General features: G+C 45.3%; 1 protein-coding gene across 3 annotated transcripts in view; it reads right to left on the bottom strand.

Moving 5' to 3' along the window:
* The window catches only part of LOC137373686 (TOG array regulator of axonemal microtubules protein 1), a 167,627-nt gene that overhangs the window by 52,724 nt on the left and 92,299 nt on the right, over nt 1-22,604 (bottom strand). For all 3 annotated transcript variants that reach the window (XM_068038853.1, XM_068038854.1, XM_068038855.1), the window contains exons 12-15: nt 13,334-13,471; nt 7,592-7,748; nt 6,854-6,959; nt 429-664 (exon numbers count right to left, since the gene is read on the bottom strand). In XM_068038853.1, the coding sequence (XP_067894954.1) occupies nt 429-664; nt 6,854-6,959; nt 7,592-7,748; nt 13,334-13,471 (637 nt within the window). The remainder of the gene's footprint in view (nt 1-428; nt 665-6,853; nt 6,960-7,591; nt 7,749-13,333; nt 13,472-22,604) is intronic.

Genomic DNA, 22,604 nt, shown 5'->3' with positions numbered 1-22,604 from the left:
TACTTAAGGTGGACTAAAAATTCAAAAAAATGTTACATAACGATCTCAGACTCGGGCTGAAAAACTATTCTAGTATTGTCTGAAAAATGGTTTCACATGCTCATGGGAGCAATCTAGAGAATCAGACAGAGACAATGGGAGCAAAGAGTTGACATTTGCCTGGTCAGGGAACTTTCTATGGTATTGAAAAATTGGAAAGAGACTGTACGAGGGGAAAGGTGTCTGATTTTTTTTTTAAACAATGAAGTTAGACTATTGTACATGAAATACATAGAAACATAAAACAATATTTAATGTTAACAATCAACCCTTTTGATTTCTAAGCAAAGCATATCAACTGGAATCATTAACAAGAATCAAAGGAAATGCATGAAACATAGTAAAATTTTCCTATTAAATATACATATTAAAATAAGTGTTATATTTACTTCAGTCCGCCATTTATCAAGGATGAAAGTGCTCGTGCTGGGGTAACATTCATGACCATTGCATTCAGTGCTTTGTCCACATCCTCTCGTATGAAGGCATTAGATTCACTTGCTTTGTGCAAAAGGATTTTAACACTTCTGTCCAGCTCCTGATCCATATTCTTCTTGAAAACTGTGAACATGTCTCCTAAGCAGAGCACTGCTACTCGTGAAACACCGGAGCGTAGGTTTTTCACCTGCAAATAGGAAATACATAGTTAATTTTAGAGAATTCAGTGTTTGCTGCTGGACTAGTAATCCAGAGGCCTGTATTAATGATCTAGAAACACGAGTTCAATCCCACCATGGCAGCTGGGGAATTTAAATTCAATTATGTAAACAAATCTGGAATTTATCAGTAATGAAACTACTGGATTGTCATTAAAAACCCATCTGGTTCATTAACATCCTTCAGGGAAGGAAATATGCAGTCTTTAGCCAGTCTAGCTTGTGTGAGACTCCAGACCCACAGCAATGTGGCTGACTGTAAACTGCCCTCTTGCCTATCAAGCCACTCAGCTGTATTCAAGATGGCAGCTCACCACCATCTTCTTAAGAGCAATTAGGAATGCCCAAATCCTGTGAAGAAATAAAAATCAATTCTGAAAATACAGTTTATGAAAAAATTTAAATTTTATTCTGAAATTATTAATTTTACAATATTAAACTTTAAACTAAACAATGGGGGCAAGGGATCAAGTAAGAGAAAATGTGATAATTTAGAGAAGAGAAGGCAAGAGAGCAGGGTAGCAATTAGGTAATGATAATGTGTGTGTGGCAGGAAAGGACAGAGCATACAAACTTAACAGTGTGCCAGCAGACAAGGCTGTGAAAGTAATAAAAAGAATTAAAGGCATTCTATCTGAATGCACACAGCATTCGCAACAAGGTAGATGAATTTTCAGCACATATAGAAGAAAACATGTATGATCTAATTGCCATTACAGAGACGTGGCTGCAGAGTGACCGAGGCTGGGAACTGAATTTCAAGAGTATTTGACATTTAAGTTAAGTACTGGGGAAAGGTGTTTGTTTTTTTTTAAATAATCAAGTTAGACTACTGTACAGAATAAAATACATAAAAACGTAAAACAATATTTAATGCTCACAATCAACCCTTTTGATCTCTATGCAAAGCAGATCAACAAGAATCATCAACAAGAATCAAAGGAAAAACATAAAACATAGAAGTAGTAACATTAGATTAGCAAAGACAAATGTGGGCCCACTACAGGCAGTCAGGGGAATTTATAATGGGGAATAAGGAAATAGCAGAGATACTAAACAAATACTGTGTGTTATAAAAACAAGAAACACTGGAAACTTTGCGTTTGTCTTCACAGAGGAAGATACAAAAAAACTCCCAGGAATACTAGAGAACCAAGTGACTAGTGAGAATGAGGAACTGAAATTAGTATTTGTAAACAAAGTAGTACTGGAGAAATTAATGGAATTGAAAGTTGATAAATCACCTGGACCGGATGATCTACATCCCAGAGTGTTGAAAGAGGTGGCTGTAGAGACAGTAGATGCATTGGTGGTCATCTAACAAAATTCTATAGATTCTGGAGCGGTTCATGAAGATTGGAAAGTAGTAAATGTAACCCCACTATTTAAGAAAGGAGGGAGAGAGAAAACGGGGGATTGGAGACCTGTTTGCCTGACAGTAGCAGGGAAATTGCTAGAATCTATTATAAAGGATGGACACAGAATATAACAGTGGGATTGGGCAGAGTCAACATGGATTTATGAAAGGGAAATCATGTTTAACAAACCTGTTGGAGTTTTTTGAGGATGTAACTCGGTCAAGGGGGAAACCAGTGGATGTGGTGCATTGAGATTTTTCAGAAGGCTTTCTATAAGGTCCCACACAAGAGGTTAGTAAGCAAAATTAGAGCACATGGGATTGGGGTAATATACTGGCATGGATTGAGATTTGGTTAACAGGCAGAAAATAGAGATAAGAATAAATGGGTCATTCTCAGGTTGGCAGGCAGTGACTAGTTGGGTACTGCAAGGATCAGCGCTTGGGCCACAGCTGTTAACAATCTATATAAATGATTTGGACGTGGGGACCAAATGTAACATTTCCAAGTTAGCTGATGACACAAAACTAGGTGGGAATGTGAGTTGTGAGGAGGATGCAAAGTGGGTTCAATAGGATTTAGACAGGCCAAGTGAGTGGGCAAGAACATGGCAGATGGCATATAATGTAGAAAAATGTGAAGTTACCCACTCTGGTAGGAAAAACAGAAATGCAGAGTATTTCTTAAAAGGGGAGAGATTGGGAAGTGTTGATGTCCAAAGGGAACTGATTGTCGTTGTGCATAAGAACTATGAGGAGTAGTAGGCTATTCAGCCCCTCGAGCCTGCTCCGCCATTCAATACGATCATGGCTGCTCCCATCTCGGCCTCAACTCGCTTTCCTGCCCATTCTTCATAAATCTGTCCATCTCCTCCATGTCCCGGCATCCACCGCACTCTGGGGTAGTGAATTCCACAGACTCACAACCCTTTGAGAGAAGTAATTTCTCCTCATCTGTTTTAAATCTGCTACCCCTTATCCTAAAACTATGACCGCTTGTTCAAGATTGCCCCACCAGAGGAAACATCCTCTCTACGTCTATTTTGTCAATCCCTTTAATCATCTTATATACCTCAATTAGATCTCCTTTCATTCTTCTAAACTCCAGCGAGTAAAGGCCTAAACTGCTCAATCTCTCTTCATAAGACAAACCCCTCATCGCTGGAATCAATCTAGTGAACCTCCTCTGAACTGCCTACAATGCAACTACATCCCTCCTCAAGTAAGGGGACCAAAACTGTACGTAATACTCCAGGTGCAGTCTCACTAATGCCTTGTACAGTTGCAGCAACACTTCCCTACTTTTATACTCTATTCCTTTAGCAATAAATGCCAAAATTCCATTTGCCTTACTTATTACCTGCATACTAGTTTTCTGCAATTCACGCACGAAGACACCCAGATCCCTCTGCACCGAAGCACTCTGAAGTTTCTCTCCATTTAGATAATAATTTGCCTTTCTATTCTTCCGACCAAAATGGATAGCCTCACACTTATCCACGTTAAACTCCATCTGCCAAATTTTGGCCCATTCACCTAACCAGCCATATCCATTTGTAAATTTCTTATTTCTTTATTGCAATTTACTATCCCTCCTATTTTAGTGCCATCTGCAAATTTGGCTATAGTACCTTCTATCCCTGCATCCAAGTCATTAATATAGATTGTAAATAGTTGGTATCGGAGGACAGAACCCTGTGGCACCCCACTAAATACATCTTGCCAACCAGAAAAGGACCCATTTATCCCGACTCTGTTTTCTGTTGGTTAGCCAATTCTCTATCCAAGCTAATAAATTGCCCCTAACCCCACATGATCTTACCTTGTGTATTAACCTTTTGTGCAGCACCTTATCAAATGCCTTCTGGAAGTCCAGATATACTACATCTACAGGATCCCCATTATCCACTTTAGTTGTTACAGCTTACAGTTACAGCTAGCAAATTAGTCAAACACGATTTACCCTTCATAAAACCATGCTGACTCTGATGGATTGCGTTTTGACTTTCTAAATTTCCTGTTATTACTTCCTTAATAATGGATTCTAACAATTTCCCTACGACAGATGTTAAACTAACTGGTCTACAGTTTCCTACTTTCTGCCTCCCTCCTTATTTGAATAAGGACCTTATATTAACATTTTTCCAATCCACTGGAACTTTTCCCGCATCCAGGGAATTTTGGAATATTATAATCAATGGATCCACTATCTCCGCTGCCACTTCCATCAGGCCCTGGGGACTTGTCTGCCTTCAATTCCAATAGTTTGCTCAGGACGTTTTCCCTAGTGATGATGATTGTTCTATGCTCCTCCCTTCCTATAACCTCTGCATTACCTGTTACTATTGGGATGATACTAGTGTCCTGCACCGTGAAAACTGAGGCAAAATACTGATTTAGTGTCTTCGCCATTTCTGTGTTCCCCACAATTAACTCCCCAGTCTCACATGCAGGTGCAGCAAGCAATTAGGAAGGCAAATGGTATGTTGGCCTTTATTGCAAAAGGGTTTGAGTACAGGAGTAAAGAAGTCTTGCTGCAATTGTATAGAGCCTTGGTGAGACCGTACCTAGAGTGTTGCATACAGTTTCGGTCTACTGACCTAAGGAAGGATATACTTGCCATAGAGGGAATGCAACGGAGGTTAACCAGACTGATTCCTGGGATGGCAGGATTGTCCTAGGAGGAGAGATTGAGGAGGCTGGGTCTGTATTCTCTAGATTTTAGAAGAATGAGAGGTGATCTCATTGAAGCATACAAAATTCTTACAGGGCTCAACAGTTGATGCAGGAAGGATGTTTCCCCTGGCCCTACCTCTTATTCTGAGATGAGGAGGAATTTCTTCACAGAGTGCCGAGTCTTTGCAATTCTTGATCCCAGAGGGTTGTGGAAGCTCAGTCACTGAGTATGTTCAAGACAGAGATCGATAGATTTTTGGAGATTAAAGATATCAAGGGATATAGGGATAGTGTGGGAAAATGGCACTGAGGTAGATGATCAGCCATGATCTAGTTGAATGACGGAGCAGGCTCGAGGGGCCAAATGGCCTACCCCTGCTCTATTTCCGATATCAAAAAGGGGCAGAAGGAAACGAATTTGCATTTATATTGCACCTTGAACATACTCTGCATGTTCTATGGTGTTTTGCAGCAAATTAATTACTTTTGAAGTGAGTCACTGTTAGGTAGGCAAATATAGCAAGGTCCCACAAACAGCAAATTAGGTTAACAACCAGATAATCTGTTTTTGCTGGTGTTAGGAAGAACACTGGCTAGGACATTAGTGGGTATGTGGGTTGGGGCGACAAGCAGAGAAAGATTTTGTTTAGTAATTCATCCAAAAGCTGGCCTCCAAAAATGCAGTACCCTTTCTCTGATAGTCCATTGGAGTATCAACCTAGATTTAAGGCTGCATATACATATGCATACCACCATTCCTGGCCAGAATGGAGATTAGGGAATTGCCCTCAGCCATTTATCTAGCAGTTGGGGGAGGGGGCAGGGTGGACAGAGAGGGGATCTCTCTAGGATTATGGTATATATCTGGATATTGAGTCATAAAAGTAAGCTCCAAACTGTGAAGGATGCAGCTCCACTTAGAGGAAAGACCAATGATGCTAACCAAAAAGATTCTCAAAAGCAGAATTGAAATTTATAACTGATACCATTACAATTTATATGTTTGGGGCTCTCACTGTATTATTTGTATTTTTAAAGAACATACACTACTTGAATAAACAGGAGGGTTTCAATTGATTTTAAGAATATTAGGAACAGGAATTGACAATTCAGCCACCATTCAATTAGATTGTGGCTGATTTGCACCTCAACTGCATTTATCCACCTTTACCCCAAATCTGTTGCCTGACAAAAATCTCTGTCTTGAAAGCTCCAATTATCCTAGCGTCCACAGCCTTTTGGGAGGTGAATGTTCCAGATTTCTACTACACTTTGTATTAAGAAGTGGCTCCTGATTTCTGTCAACTCTAACTTATGCCCCACTGTTCTTGATTCCTCAACCAGAGGAAATAGTTTTTGTACCTCCTTTATCATGCTCTTTGATCATTTTAAACATCTTGATTAGATTAACTCTCAACCTTCTAAACTCAAGGTAATAAAAACCAATTTTATGCAACCTACCCTCATGATGTAACCATTGTAAAGCCCAAATATAATTCTGGTGAATCCACATTGCACCTCCTCCAAGGCAAATATATCCTTCCTGAGCTGTGGTGCCCTTAAACAGAATGCAGTAGACCAGATAAGGTCCGACTAAGACTCTATACAATGAAACATAACTTCCTCCCCTCTGTATTATGGCACCCTTAAGATAAGGGCCAACATTGCATAAATCATGTGCAAGGTCCAGCTTCCATCTGCACTACTGAATGTCCCTCCTAACTTAGTGTCATCTGTAATCTTGGATGTGCAACTCTCTATTTCTTCATCACAATCATTAGGAAATATGATTAAAAGTTGAGGTCCCAGAACAGTTCCTAGAGGAACACCATTTTTCACATCCTGCCAATCAGAGTTTGTTCTCTTCATCTCCATTCTGTTTCCTACCTCCCAACTTATTTCCAAGCCACGTCAAAAGGCTACCCTTAATTTCACGTGCTCTCATTTTCAGTAAAATTTATGACATTTGCCATGCAGTTAGGATGATTTTGCAACCATATGAAAAATGTTACCAACATCTATTTTTCACACTGCGGCATCAATTTTGATGCTGAAATTTTATTTGAACACATTTTTATCATAGTATAGTCATTAAATTCTCATGAGAAATGCTTAAAATAACAACCTCTTGAACAACAGCAAAGACGGCCTCGTGTAGTCTTACTGCTAACACATCTGAATGGTATGTAGACAGACACTGAATACAATTGATGCCTTCAATTTTCTTCTCCCTGTGAAAGCATAGGAAAAGTGAATTAGTAATACTAAATTAGGTTCCAGGTACCAATGATAAACACTAGGAAGATCAAAAGAAAAGTGCTATTTTAAAAAGTTCGACAATACAATCTCATCCAATGCCCTCTAATGTAATGTTAAAAGCAAGAAAATCTTAGTGGGGTGTAAGGGGAGGAAATCAGTACTTTGTGTTATAAGTACTCTGTCATTCTTTTTAAAGTAAAATGTATTCATTAGAATTTTGATTAGATGGTTCCAGATTAGCTCTCAGGCCATCCTAAGACACAGCTTCTCATTTTCTGTGGAACCACTCTGGGATGCATTTCAATACCACTGAAGCAGCCCACAAGAAAACCGAAGGTATAATATAGTGCCTATTTTAAATAAGTGAATGGTATAAATTTTAAATAAGACCATATATCATATATAACTAAATGTAATAATCTCTTACTCAGCTGGCCACTTACAAACCTATTATTGGTTACAGATATCTAAAATTAGGTTTATTACCAGTTTTAATATAGAATATGAAAACTTGGCTGATATGATTGAGATCATATAACCACAACACAGAATAACTACAATACAGAAAATTCTAATGTTAAACAAAAAACTATTCATTCCATACCAGTCTTCCTCAGATATAAGTTTAAGAGCTTCTGAAAGTGCAAGGTCTGGTTTGGAGAAAGGTCTTAATTCAGAAGAATCTACAACCTCTGGACTAGGTAAAACTGGTGTTGTTTGATCCCTGCAGGATGATCTGGGACCTGCAGCACTCCCTGCTCCTAAAAGAAAACTTTGCAAGTAATTTTGTAAAGTCACATAGATTTTGTTCATTTTCATTGCACACCATTTTGGATCCAGTTTTAAATAACACAAACTTTGAGACGTGTATAGAACACATGAATTAAAAAACATTTTGAAGGAAGGATCGTACTTTGCAAAAACACTGAAAATACAAATCAATTATGTTCTTAACTCTCCGTCTGAAAGCTTGGAGCTTCAATGTAAGGTTAAAAGAAGCCATTCTAAAATCTTTTTTGCTGTTCTCAATTTTTAAAGACACTTTCTTACAGAATTCCTTCTGATATTGATGGGAATGCCCGGTTTCCACATCATCACTTGAAATTATTTTCCCATCTATCAGAGGATGATACAGGAGGAGGATTTTTGGCCCACAGTGCCTGCATTGGCTCTTTGGTGGAGCAATCCAATTAATTCCACTCCCCTGCTCGTTCCTATAGACCTGTATTTTTTCCCTTCAAGTATTCATCCAATTCTCTTTTGAATTATAACTACTGAGGAGAATTTAACAGTATTGGAGCAGGGGGGAGGGAGAAAGAGACTGGGGGGGGGAAAGAGACTGGGGGGGGGAAAGAGACTGGGGGGGGGAAAGAGACTGGGGGGGGGAAAGAGACTGGGGGGGGGAAAGAGACTGGGGGGGGGAAAGAGACTGGGGGGGGGAAAGAGACTGGGGGGGGGAAAGAGACTGGGGGGGGGAAAGAGACTGGGGGGGGGGAAAGAGACTGGGGGGGGGAAAGAGACTGGGGGGGGGAAAGAGACTGGGGGGGGGAAAGAGACTGGGGGGGGGAAAGAGACTGGGGGGGGGAAAGAGACTGGGGGGGGGAAAGAGACTGGGGGGGGGAAAGAGACTGGGGGGGGGAAAGAGACTGGGGGGGGGAAAGAGACTGGGGGGGGGAAAGAGACTGGGGGGGGGAAAGAGACTGGGGGGGGGAAAGAGACTGGGGGGGGGAAAAGAGACTGGGGGGGGGAAAAGAGACTGGGGGGGGGAAAGAGACTGGGGGGGGGAAAGAGACTGGGGGGGGGAAAGAGACTGGGGGGGGGAAAGAGACTGGGGGGGGGAAAGAGACTGGGGGGGGGAAAGAGACTGGGGGGGGGAAAGAGACTGGGGGGGGGAAAGAGACTGGGGGGGGGAAAGAGACTGGGGGGGGGAAAGAGACTGGGGGGGGGAAAGAGACTGGGGGGGGGAAAGAGACTGGGGGGGGAAAGAGACTGGGGGGGGAAAGAGACTGGGGGGGGGAAAGAGACTGGGGGGGGGAAAGAGACTGGGGGGGGGAAAGAGACTGGGGGGGGAAAGAGACTGGGGGGGGGAAAGAGACTGGGGGGGGGAAAGAGACTGGGGGGGGGAAAGAGACTGGGGGGGGGAAAGAGACTGGGGGGGGGAAAGAGACTGGGGGGGGGAAAGAGACTGGGGGGGGGAAAGAGACTGGGGGGGGGAAAGAGACTGGGGGGGGGAAAGAGACTGGGGGGGGGAAAGAGACTGGGGGGGGGAAAGAGACTGGGGGGGGGAAAGAGACTGGGGGGGGGAAAGAGACTGGGGGGGGGAAAGAGACTGGGGGGGGGAAAGAGACTGGGGGGGGGAAAGAGACTGGGGGGGGGAAAGAGACTGGGGGGGGGAAAGAGACTGGGGGGGGGAAAGAGACTGGGGGGGGGAAAGAGACTGGGGGGGGGAAAGAGACTGGGGGGGGGAAAGAGACTGGGGGGGGAAAGAGACTGGGGGGGGGAAAGAGACTGGGGGGGGAAAGAGACTGGGGGGGGAAAGAGACTGGGGGGGGAAAGAGACTGGGGGGGAAAGAGACTGGGGGGGAAAGAGACTGGGGGGGAAAGAGACTGGGGGGGGAAGAGACTGGGGGGGGAAGAGACTGGGGGGGGAAAGAGACTGGGGGGGGAAAGAGACTGGGGGGGGAAAGAGACTGGGGGGGGAAAGAGACTGGGGGGGGAAAGAGACTGGGGGGGGAAAGAGACTGGGGGGGGAAAGAGACTGGGGGGGGAAAGAGACTGGGGGGGGAAAGAGACTGGGGGGGGAAAGAGACTGGGGGGGGAAAGAGACTGGGGGGGGAAAGAGACTGGGGGGGGAAAGAGACTGGGGGGGGAAAGAGACTGGGGGGGGAAAGAGACTGGGGGGGGAAAGAGACTGGGGGGGGAAAGAGACTGGGGGGGGAAAGAGACTGGGGGGGGAAAGAGACTGGGGGGGGAAAGAGACTGGGGGGGGAAAGAGACTGGGGGGGGGAAAGAGACTGGGGGGGGGAAAGAGACTGGGGGGGGGAAAGAGACTGGGGGGGGGAAAGAGACTGGGGGGGGGAAAGAGACTGGGGGGGGAAAGAGACTGGGGGGGGAAAGAGACTGGGGGGGGAAAGAGACTGGGGGGGGAAAGAGACTGGGGGGGGAAAGAGACTGGGGGGGGAAAGAGACTGGGGGGGGAAAGAGACTGGGGGGGGAAAGAGACTGGGGGGGGAAAGAGACTGGGGGGGGAAAGAGACTGGGGGGGGAAAGAGACTGGGGGGGGAAAGAGACTGGGGGGGGAAAGAGACTGGGGGGGGAAAGAGACTGGGGGGGGAAAGAGACTGGGGGGGGAAAGAGACTGGGGGGGGAAAGAGACTGGGGGGGGAAAGAGACTGGGGGGGGAAAGAGACTGGGGGGGGAAAGAGACTGGGGGGGGAAAGAGACTGGGGGGGGAAAGAGACTGGGGGGGGAAAGAGACTGGGGGGGGAAAGAGACTGGGGGGGGGAAAGAGACTGGGGGGGGGAAAGAGACTGGGGGGGGAAAGAGACTGGGGGGGGGAAAGAGACTGGGGGGGGGAAAGAGACTGGGGGGGGGAAGGGGGGAAGAGACTGGGGGGGGGAAGGGGGGAAGAGACTGGGGGGGGGGAAGAAGGAAAGAGACTGGGGGGTGGGGGGAAGAAGGAAAGAGACTGGGGGGGGGGAAGAAGGAAAGAGACTGGGGGGGGGGAAGAAGGAAAGAGACTGGGGGGGGGGAAGAAGGAAAGAGACTGGGGGGGGGGGATGAAGGAAAGAGACGGGGGGGGGGATGAAGGAAAGAGACGGGGGGGGGATGAAGGAAAGAGACGGGGGGGGGATGAAGGAAAGAGACGGGGGGGGGATGAAGGAAAGAGACGGGGGGGGGGATGAAGGAAAGAGACGGGGGGGGGGGGGGGGGAAGAAGGAAAGAGACGGGGGGGGGGGGGAGGGGGGGGAGGGAAGGACAGAGACGGTATCCTGGGCTTTATTAATAGTGGCATAGAGTACAAGAGACAAGTAAGTTATATTGAACTGATAGAAGACACTTGTTCGGCGTATTGCATCCAGTTCTGGGCAATGCACTTTCGGAAGGATGGAAGGCAGTGGTGAGAGTGCAGAAAAGGTTCATGAGAATAGGTCCAGGGATGAGGAACTTCAGTTATGAAGACAGATTGGAGAAGTTAGGACTGCTTTCCTTGGAGAAAAGAAGGCTGAGAGGAGATTTGATGGAGATATTCAAAATCATGAGTGGTCTGGACACAGTCGATAAGGAGAAACTGTTCCCACTCGTGAAAGGATCAAGAACAAAGGACACAGATTTAACATAATTGGCAAAAGCAGCAAAAGTGACATAAGGAAAAGCTTTTTCACTCAGTGAGTAAAGTTTGAAATGCACTGCCTGAGAGTGTGGTGGAGCAGTCAAAAGGGAATTAGACTGTTATGTGAAAAGGAGGAATGTGCAGGGTTATGGGGAGAAGGATGGGAAATGGCACTAAATGAATTGCTCAGAGAGCTGGTGCAGACATGATGGGCTGAATGGACTCCTTCCACACTGTACCAATTCTGTAATCTGCTCTATCACCCTTTCAGGCAGTGCATTCCAGATCACAACAACTTCCTGTGTAAAACAATGTTTCTTCATATCATCTCTAGTACTTTTAAGGTTTTCTTAGATCTGTGTCCTCTGCTTACTGACTCTCTTGCCACTGGAAATAGTTTTACTCTATTTACTCTATCAAAACCATTCATAATTTTCAATGACCATCAAATTTCCTCATAACCTTCTGTGCTCCAGGAAAACACCACCAGCTTCTTCAATCTTTCCACATAACTGAAGTCCCTCATCCAATAAAGAAAATGGCCTCCTTCTGTGCTGCATCATCCTATGACAGGCGGGAAACTTTTAAAAATGCAAATTAATTTTGTCCCAGATTGTCTCCACGTTTCTCCACTACCAACATTAGAATGACTGGCCTGCAGTTGCTGGGTTTATCCCTCTTCGCTTTCTTTTTTAAAACAATGGTCTAAAGTTTGCAATCCTCCAGTCCTTTGGCACTACCAAGGAAGATGAAGATTATGGCCACAGCCTCCACATATTTCCACCCTTACTTCCATCAGTAACCTAGGATGCATTCCCTCTTTTCTACTTTGAAGACTGCCAACATTTTAAATCCATTCTCCATCTATTTTTTTTATCCTATCCAATATTGTTACTGCCTCCTCCTCTGAGGAACATTGACAGCATCCTCTTTGCGAGCGAAGACAGATGCAAAATGCAAATTTAGTACCTCAGCCACTCGCTCTAGCTCCACAAGATGATCATCTTTTTGGTTTCTAACGGTCCCCACCCTTCCTTTGACTACCCTTTTACTTTGTGTTCATAAAAGACTTCTGGGTTCCCTCTTATGTTAGCTGCTCATACTCTCTCATTCCCTGTTTTAGATCTCATGTAAAATCTCCAATTTTGTTTAAAGCATCTGTAGTCAAGGACTGCAATAACCCATGTTTTATTTTACAGATGCTGACTAACCTGTTACACATTTCCAGCATTTTATGCTTTTATTAAAGATCAATGTGGCCTGTACTGGATTCCATCATTACAAGATAAATGAAAGGAGACTGATGTTAAGTTAGCAGACTATAGGAACAGTAAAACAACAGATTAAAAAAGGTAAAGATGAGAAATGGAGAAATTAATGTAGAGCAGACACAAGAAACAGAGAATGGCTGAGATGAAACTAGGCCGTGACATTCAATGGACTACAAAACCACCAGCCAGACACAATTTATATTTTCATGTCTACAGTTGTGGAAAGTGACAAATATGAAGCAGCAACTGTATACATGAAACAGTTCTGGGTTCATAGTCAGTTATACAGCACAGAAACAGGCCCTACGGCCCATCGTGTCCATGCTGGCCATCAAGCACCTATCTATTGTAATCCCATTTTCCAGCACTTGGCACGTAGCCTTGTATGCTATGGAGTTTCAAGTGCTCATCCAAATACTTCTTAAATGTTGTGAGTGTTCCTGCCTCTACCACCCCTTCAGGCAGTGTGTTGCAGATTCCAACCACCCTCTGGGTGAAAAAGCTTTTCCTCAAATCCCATCTAAACCTCCTGCCCCTTACCTTAAACCTACGCCATCTGGTTAGCGACACCTCCGCTAAGGGAAAAAGTTTCTTCCTAACTACCCTAACTATGTCCCTCAAAGCATTATTGCACTTCCACAATTCAATAACACAAATTGCACTTGCCTGGAAGTTTCACATCCCATCAAATACTCCCTTTTATATCTTAATTCTGACTTTAGATTGAATAATTGCTCCTTACCAGAGGTTGGCGAGCTGGAAGTTTGATTTTTCCTCATACTAGTGCTGTATTCGAGTTGTGGAGGATCAAGAGTGGGTATTTCTACAGGTGAAGAATCAGTTTTCAACTTAAGGAAAACATCACCGCTGACACTCAAACCTAAATCAAAAAGACAAATGCTCTCTGAAATTAAAATTTAAGTTATAAATACTTTGAATTTAGAAACTTACAAATCACCATTCAACTCCTCCAATAATATTGGTTCTACTTTACAAGAAAAAATATGAAATTGTGCACTTACAATTGTATATTAATGAAATACACAAAATTAAGAACCATACAATGTTCCTCCCTTCAAAAAGCAAAAACTTAATGGTGACTAGAATCTCCATTATTGTGGCTTTTCCTGGTCAACATGCTATGTTGGTGAAGCTTACATTGTGACAAGACATTCCTTCCTTTCCACAGATGAACTGGCCCAGGATGTGGAAGATCTAACAAACTATTTTTACATTATTGAGAAAGTAACCAATGCTCATGAACAAAAGCGTATATAAAGGAAATCATCCAATCATATAAATTGCTTATGAAGTTTATTCAACTATTAAATGCTTTCAAGTTGGTGTTTGGGTAGACTTACAGTTGGGCAACACCTCTACATAAGCATCCCTACTATTGGTAGTAAGGAGGAATTTAAAATAAATGAAATGGTAGAATTTTGCAATACATTTAATGAATTATTAACCCCTAGGAAGATGCCAAATGAGACTGATTTGTCAGCACTCAATCCATTAGAACAAACAAAGAACAAAGATAATTACAGCACAGGAACAGGTCCTTCGGCCCTCCAAGCCTGCGCCGATCCAGATCCTCTCTCTAAACATGTCGCCTATTTTCTAAGGTTCTGTATCTCTTTTCTTCCTGCCCATTCATGTATCTGTCTAGATACATCTTAAAAGACTCCATCGTGCCCGCATCTACCACCTCCGCTGGCAATGCGTTCCAGGTGCCCACCACCCTCTGCGTAAAGAACTTTCCACGCATATCCCCCCTAAACTTTTCCCCTTTCACTTTGAACTCGTGTCCTCTAGTAATTGAAACCCCCACTCTGGGAAAAAGCCTCTTGCTATCCACCCTGTCAATACCTCTCATGATTTTGTACACCTCAATCAGGTCCCCCCTCAACCTCCGTCTTTCTAATGAAAATAATCCTAATCTGCTCAACCTCTCTTCATAGCTAGCGCCCTCCATACCAGGCAACATCCTGGTGAACCTCCTCTGCACCCTCTCCAAAGCATCCACATCCTTTTGATAATGTGGCGACCAGAACTGTACGCAGTATTCCAAATGTGGCCGAACCAAAGTCCTATACAACTGTAACATGACCTGCCAACTCTTGTACTCAATGCCCCGTCCGATGAAGGAAAGCATGCCGTATGCCTTCTTGACCACTTTATTTACCTGCGTTGCCACCTTCAGGGAACAGTGGACCTGAACACCCAAATCTCTCTGGACATCAATTTTCCCCAGGACTTTTCCATTTAACATAGAACATAGAACATACAGCACAGAACAGGCCCTTCGGCCCACAATGTTGTGCCGATCCTTTGTCCTCTGTCAAGGACAATTTAATCTATACCCCATCATTCTCCTTTATCCATATACCTATCCAAAAGCCTTTTGAAAGTCCCTAAAGTTTCTGACTCAACAACTTCCCCGGGCAAGGCATTCCATGCCTCGACCACTCTCTGGGTAAAGAACCTTCCCCTGACATCCCCCTTATATCTCCCACCCTTCACCTTAAATTTATGACCCCTTGTAACGCTTTGCTCCACCCGGGGAAAAAGTTTCTGACTGTCTACCCTATCTATTCCCCTGATCATCTTATAAACCTCTATCATGTCACCCCTCATCCTTCTCCTTTCTAATGAGAAGAGGCCTAGAATGTTCAGCCTTTCCTCGTAAGACTTATTCTCCATTCCAGGCAACATCCTGGTAAATCTCCTCTGCACCCTCTCCAAGGCTTCCACATCCTTCCTAAAATGAGGCGACCAGAACTGCACACAGTACTCCAAATGAGGCCTTACCAAGGTCCTGTACAGCTGCATCATCACCTCACGGCTCTTAAATTCAATCCCTCTGCTAATGAACGCTAACACCCCATATGCCTTCTTCACAGCCCTATCCACTTGAGTTGCAACTTTCAATGATCTATGCACATAGACCCCAAGGTCTCTCTGCTCCTCCACATGCCCAAGAACCCTACCGTTAACCCAGTATTTTGCATTCATGTTTGTCCTTCCAAAATGGACGACCTCACACTTTTCAGGGTTAAACTCCATCTGCCACTTTTCAGCCCAGCACTGCAACCTATCCAAGTCCCTTTGCAGACGACAATAGCCCTCCTCGGTATCCACAACTCCACCAACCTTTGTATCATCTGCAAATTTACTGACCCACCCTTCGACTTCCTCATCCAAGTCGTTAATAAAAATCACAAACAGGAGAGGACCCAGAACTGATCCCTGCGGCACGCCACTGGTAACTGGGCTCCAGGCTGAGTATTTACCATCTAAGACCACTCTCTGCCTTCTATCAGTTAGCCAATTCTTAATCCAACTGGCCACATTCCCCACTATCCCATGCCTCCTGACTTTCTCCATAAGTCTACCATGGGGGACCTTATCAAATGCCTTACTAAAATCCATGTACACCACATCCACTGGTTTACCCTCATCCACTTGCTTGGTCACCTGCTCAAAGAATTCAATCAGGCTTGTGAGGCAAGACCTACCCCTCACAAAACCGTGCTGACTGTCCCGAATCAAGCAGTGTCTTTCCAGATGCTCAGAAATCCTATCCCTCAGCACCTTTTCCATCAACTTGCCTACCACCGAAGTAAGACTAACTGGCCTGTAATTCCCAGGGTTGTTCCTATTCCCTTTCTTGAACAGGGGCACAACATTTGCCACCCTCCAATCACCTGGTACCACCCCCGTCAGCAGAGAAGATGAAAAGATCATTGCCAGCGGCTCTGCAATTTCATCCCTTGCTTCCCATAACATCCTTGGATATACCCCGTCAGGCCCGGGAGACTTGTCTATCTTCAAGTTATTCAAAAACCCCAACACATCTTCCCTCCTAACGAGCACTTCCTCGAGCTTACCAGTCTGTTTCACACCGTCCTCTTCAGTAATACACCCCTTCTCATTCGTAAATACCGAAGAGAAGTACTCATTCAAAACCTCACTTATCTCTTCCGGCTCAACACACAGTCTCCCGCTATTGTCCTTGACCGGACCTATGGTCCCCCTAGTCATCCTCATATTTCTGACATACGCGTAAAAGGCCTTGGGGTTTTCTTTTATCCTACCCGCCAAGCATTTTTCATGCCCTCTCTTAGCTCTCCTAATCCCTTTCCTCAGATCCTTCCTGGCCATCTTGTATCCCTCCAGAGCTATGCCTGTGCCCTTTTTCCTCAACTTTATATACGCATCCTTCTTCTTCCTAACAAGACTCTCAACCTCTCTTGTCAACCACGGTTCCCTCACATGACCATCCCTTCCCTGTCTGACAGGGACATGCTTATCAATGGCCCCTACTATCTGCTCCTTGAAAAAGTTCCACATTTCGACCGTGCCCTTCCCTGCCAGCATATGCTCCCAACTTATGCTCCTCAGTTCCTGCCTGACAGCATCATATCTACCCTTCCCCCAATTGTAAACCTTGCCCTGTTGCACATACCTATCCCTCTCCATTACCACAGTGAATGCTACAGAATTGTGATCACTATCTCCAAAGTGCTCGCCCACCAACAGCTCTATCACTTGCCCTGGTTCATTACCTAGTACCAAATCCAATATTGCCTCCCCTCTGGTCGGGCAGTCTACATACTGAGTCAGAAAAGCTTCCTGGACATACTGCACAAACACTACCCCATCCAAACTATTCGATCTAAAGAGTTGCCAATCAATATTTGGGAAGTTGAAATCCCCCATAATTACTACCCTGTGACTTCTGCTCCTTTCCAAAATCTGTTTCCCAATCTGCTCTTCCACCTCCCTGCTGCTATTGGGGGGCCTATAGAAAACTCCCATCAAGGTGACTGCTCCTTTCCTGTTCCTGACCTCAACCCACAGTGCCTCAGTCGGCAGATCCTCCTCGAAAATTCTTTCAGCAGTTGTTACACTATTTCTAACTAACAATGCCACCCCCCCACCTCTTTTACCACCATTCCTAATCTTATGAAAACATCTATAACCAGGTACCTCCAAAAACCATTCCTCCCCCTCACCTATCCACGTTTCAGTGATGGCCACAACATCGTAGTCCCAAGTGCCCATCCACGCCTTCAATTCACTCACCTTATTCCTGATGCTTCTTGCGTTGAAGTATACGCACTTTAACCCTTCTCCGTGCCCATCTGTCCTCTGTGACAGTGCTACCTTCCCCAATACCTCACTACACTCTTTGTCTTTCTGAGTGGACCCACTGGTCCCTGGATTACAAGTCCGGTTCCCATCCCCCTCCCAAACTAGTTTAAACCCTCCCGAACAGTACTAGCAAACCTCCCTCCCAGGATATTGGTGCCCCTCTGGTTCAGATGCAGCCCGTCCTGTTTGAACAGGTCCCATCTTCCCCAGAAGGCAGTCCAATTATCCAAGAACTGGAAGCCCTCCCTCCTACACCATTCCTGCAGCCACGTGTTCAGCTGTGCTCTCTCCCTATTCCTAGCCTCACTATCACGTGGCGCTGGCAACAAACCAGAGATAACAACTCTGTCCGTCCGAGCTTTCAGCTTCCAGCCTAACTCCCTAAACTCACTTCTAACATCTGTGCCACCCTTCCTTCCTACGTCGTTGGTGCCAATGTGCACCACGACCTCTGGCTGCTCCCCCTCCCCTTTAAGGATCCTGAAGACGCGATCACAAACATCACGGACCCTGGCACCAGGGAGGCAACAAACCATCCGTGCGTCTCGCCTGCGCCCACAGAACCGCCTGTCCGTACTCCTCACCATCGAGTCCCCGATGACTAGTGCTCTCCCATTCTCCCTCCTTCCCTTCTGAGCCACAGTGCAGGACCCCGTGCCAGAGGCCCGGTCACTGCAGCCTGCCCCCGATAGGCCGTCCCCCCCAACAGTATCTAAAACTGTATACTTGTTGAGGGGAACGACCACAGGAGATCCCTGCACTGACCTCTTCCCACCTCTAACTGTTACCCAGCTGTCTTTGATTTGTGGAGTAACGACCTCCGTGTAGCTTCTATCTATCAACCCCTCAGCTTCCCGAATGATCCTCAGTTCATCCAGCTCCAGCTCCACTATAGTTCACTCTTGAATTGGATCATCCAAAATGCATCACCTCGCATTTGCCCTGATTGAACTCCATCTGCCATTTCTCTGCCCAACTCTCCAATCTATCTATATTCTGCTGTATTCTCTGACAGTCCCCTTCACTATCTGCTACTCCACCAATCTTAGTGTCGTCTGCAAACTTGCTAATCAGTCCACCTATACTTTCCTCCAAATCATTAATGTATATCACAAACAACAGTGGTCCCAGCACGGATCCCTGTGGAACACCACTGGTCACACGTCTCCATTTTGAGAAACTCCCTTCTACTGCTACTCTCTGTCTCCTGTTGCCCAGCCAGTTCTTTATCCATCTAGCTAGTACACCTTGGACCCCAAGCGCCTTCACTTTCTCCATCAGCCTGCCATGGGAACCTTATCAAACGCCTTACTGAAGTCCATGTATATGACATCGACAGCCCTTCCCTCATCAATCAACTTTGTCACTTCCTCAAAGAATTCTATTAAGTTGGTAAGACATGACCTTCCCTGCACAAAACCATGTTGCCTATCACTGATGAGCCCATTTTCTTCCAAATGGGAATAGATCCTATCCCTCAGTATCTTCTCCAGCAGCTTCCCTACCACTGACGTCAGGCTCACCGGTCTATAATTACCTGGATTATCCCTGCTACCCTTCTTAAACAAGGGGACAACATTAGCAATTCTCCAGTCCTCCGGGACCTCACCCGTGTTTAAGGATGCTGCAAAGATATCTGTTAAGGCCCCAGCTATTTCCTCTCTCGCTTCCCTCAGTAACCTGGGATAGATCCTATCCGGACCTGGGGACTTGTCCACCTTAATGCCCTTTAGAATACCCAACACTTCCTCCCTCCTTATGCCGACTTGACCTAGAGTAATCAAACATCTGTTCCTAACCTCAACATCCGTCATGTCCCTCTCCTCGGTGAATACCGATGCAAAGTACTCGTTTAGAATCTCACCCATTTTCTCTGAGTCCAAGCATAACATTCCTCCTTTGTCCTTTAGTGGGCCAATCCTTTCTCTAGTTACCCTCTTTCTCCTTATATATGAATAAAAGGCTTTGGGATTTTCCTTAACCCTGTTTGCTAAAGATATTTCATGACCCCTTTTAGCCCTCTTAATTCCTCGTTTCAGATTGGTCCTACATTCCCGATATTCTTTCAAAGCTTCGTCTTTCATCAGCCGCCTAGACCTTATGTATGCTTCCTTTTTCCTCTTAGCTAGTCTCACAATTTCACCTGTCATCCATGGTTCCCTAATCTTGCCATTTCTATCCCTCATTTTCACAGGAACATGTCTCTCCTGCACGCTAATCAACCTCTCTTTAAAAGCCTCCCACATATCACATGTGGATTTACCTTCAAACAGCTGCTCCCAATCTACATTTCCCAGCTCCTGCCGAATTTTGGTATAGTTGGCCTTCCCCCAATTTAGCACTCTTCCTTTAGGACCACTCTCGTCTTTGTCCATGAGTATTTTAAAGCTTACGGAATTGTGATCACTATTCCCAAAGTAGTCCCCTACTGAAACTTCAACAACCTGGCCGGGCTCATTCCCCAACACCAGGTCCAGTATGGCCCCTTCCCGAGTTGGACTATTTACATACTGCTCTAGAAAACCCTCCTGGATGCTCCTTACAAATTCTGCTCCATCTGGACCTCTAACACTAAGCGAATCCCAGTCAATGTTGGGAAAATTAAAATCTCCTATCACCACCACCCTGTTGCTCCTACATCTTTCCATAATCTGTTTACATATTTGTACCTCTATCTCACGCTCGCTGTTGGGAGGCCTGTAGTACAGCCCCAACATTGTTACCGCACCCTTCCTATTTCTGAGTTCTGTCCATATTGCCTCACTGCTCGAGTCCTCCATAGTGCCCTCCTTCAGCACAGCTGTGATATCCTCTTTGACCAGTAATGCAACTCCTCCACCCCTTTTACCTCCCTCTCTATCCCGCCTGAAGCATCGATATCCTGGGATATTTAGTTGCCAATCATGCCCTTCCCTCAACCAAGTCAGTAATCGCTATAACATCATACTCCCAGGTACTAATCCAAGCCCTAAGTTCATCTGCCTTACCTACTACACTTCTTGCATTAAAACAAATGCACCTCAGACCACCAGTCCCTTTATATTCATCATCTGCTCCCTGCCTGCTCTTCCCCTTAGTCACACTGACTTCATTATCTAGTTCCTTACAGGCTTTTGTTACTACCTCCTTACTGTCAACTGACCTCAATTGGTTCCCATCCCCCTGCCACATTAGTTTAAACCCTCCCCAACAGCGTTAGCAAAAGCACCTCCAAGGACATTGGTTCCAGTCCGGCCCAGGTGTAGACCGTCCAATTTGTAATAGTCCCACCTCCCCCAGAACCGGTCCCAATGTCCCAAAAATCTGAACCCCTCCTTCCTGCACCATCTCTCAAGCCACGCATTCATCCTGACTATTCTTTCATTTCTACTCTGACTATCACGTGGCACTGGTAGTAATCCTGAGATTACTACCTCTGAGGTCCTACTTTTTAACTTGGCTCCTAATTCCCTAAACTCTGCTTGTAGGACCTCATCCCGTTTTTTACCTATATCATTGGTGCCTATGTGCACAATGACAACTGGCTGTTCACCCTCCCCCTTTAGAATGTTCTGCAGCCGATCTGAGACGTCCCTGACCCGTGCACCTGGGAGGCAACATACCATTCGGGAGCCTCGTTTTCGACCACAGAACCGCCTATCTACTCCCCTTACAATCGAATCCCCTACGACTATAGCCCTTCCACTCTTTTTCCCGCCCTTCTGAACAGCAGAGCCAGCCACGGTGCCATGGACCTGGCTACTGCTGCCTTCCCCTGGTGAGCCATCTCCCTCAACAGTATCCAAAACGGTATACTTGTTTTGGAGGGAGATGACCGCAGGGGACTCCTGCGCTGCCTTCCTGCTCTTTCTCTGCCTTGGGCCAAACAATTGCCTCATTGGGTAAAAGGAGTGCCCAATGACTTGCTGAAGGGGATGGGGGGAAAATGAAAAGACTGACAGTCACTTCAAAGAAACAAACAAGTTAATTCTCTACATGCTAAGCTTTGGTTGCTGAAAAACCATCTTTGTAGCCAATTTTCTACCAACACCAATTTCAACATCTCCACTAACAGAACACCTTCACGGCAGAAAAATGTCCCAAAGTTCAGAGGAAAGTGGACATTGAGCCAAAAAAAGGTAAGATTAGGAGGAGTGACTAAAAGCTTAGTCAAATAGGTGATAGTTTTAAAGAAGGAATTCAAGGGATAGAGGCAAAGGGATTTATAAAGGAAATTCTAGAGTGTGGAACCTAGGCAGTCACAGGCACAGCTATTAATGGTGAGGCAAAAGGAGGGGAAGATGTACAAGAGGCCAGGAGTCAGAGCAGCAAAGTGTTCAGGAAAGGGCGAGTTGTTGTAGGACTGGAGGAACTAAGAGGGATGAATTATGAGGGCATAGAGAGATTAAAACACAAGTTCAAGAATTTAGATGCAAGGCACTGAGAACCAGGAGCTAATGTTGCAGTGAGGATGGGAGTGATGGTTTAGCAGGATGTGGTGAAGGATAGAAAACGAAGAGTAGAGCTTTTACTAAGTGGAAAGTTAAAACAAGTTGGGATGCTAACCAGGTGAACATTGCAGTAATCAGATGGAGATGGCAAAGTCATGAATGAAGTTTTCAGCAGCAAGGTGAGTTGAAGTCAGCACAGATGCAGGCAATGTTAGAGATGGAGTTAGTCTTCTATGATGGAAAGGACATGGTGTCTAAAGCCCAGCTCAGTATTGAACGAAATGCTGAAATTGAGAGACGTCTGGTTCAGTCTAAGACAGAAGCCAGGAAAGGGATGGAATCTGTGATGAGGGTCTGGTGTTTGAGGCAGGACTGAAATTGATCTCTTTGGTATTCCCAATGTTTATCTGAAGCAAGTTAGACTGGAGA

The sequence above is a fragment of the Heterodontus francisci genome, chromosome 9 (assembly GCF_036365525.1).
Source record: "Heterodontus francisci isolate sHetFra1 chromosome 9, sHetFra1.hap1, whole genome shotgun sequence".
Lineage (NCBI taxonomy): Eukaryota > Metazoa > Chordata > Chondrichthyes > Heterodontiformes > Heterodontidae > Heterodontus > Heterodontus francisci.
Note: the sequence above shows the minus strand (reverse complement) of the source record. Positions and strands in the feature narration are given on the sequence as shown.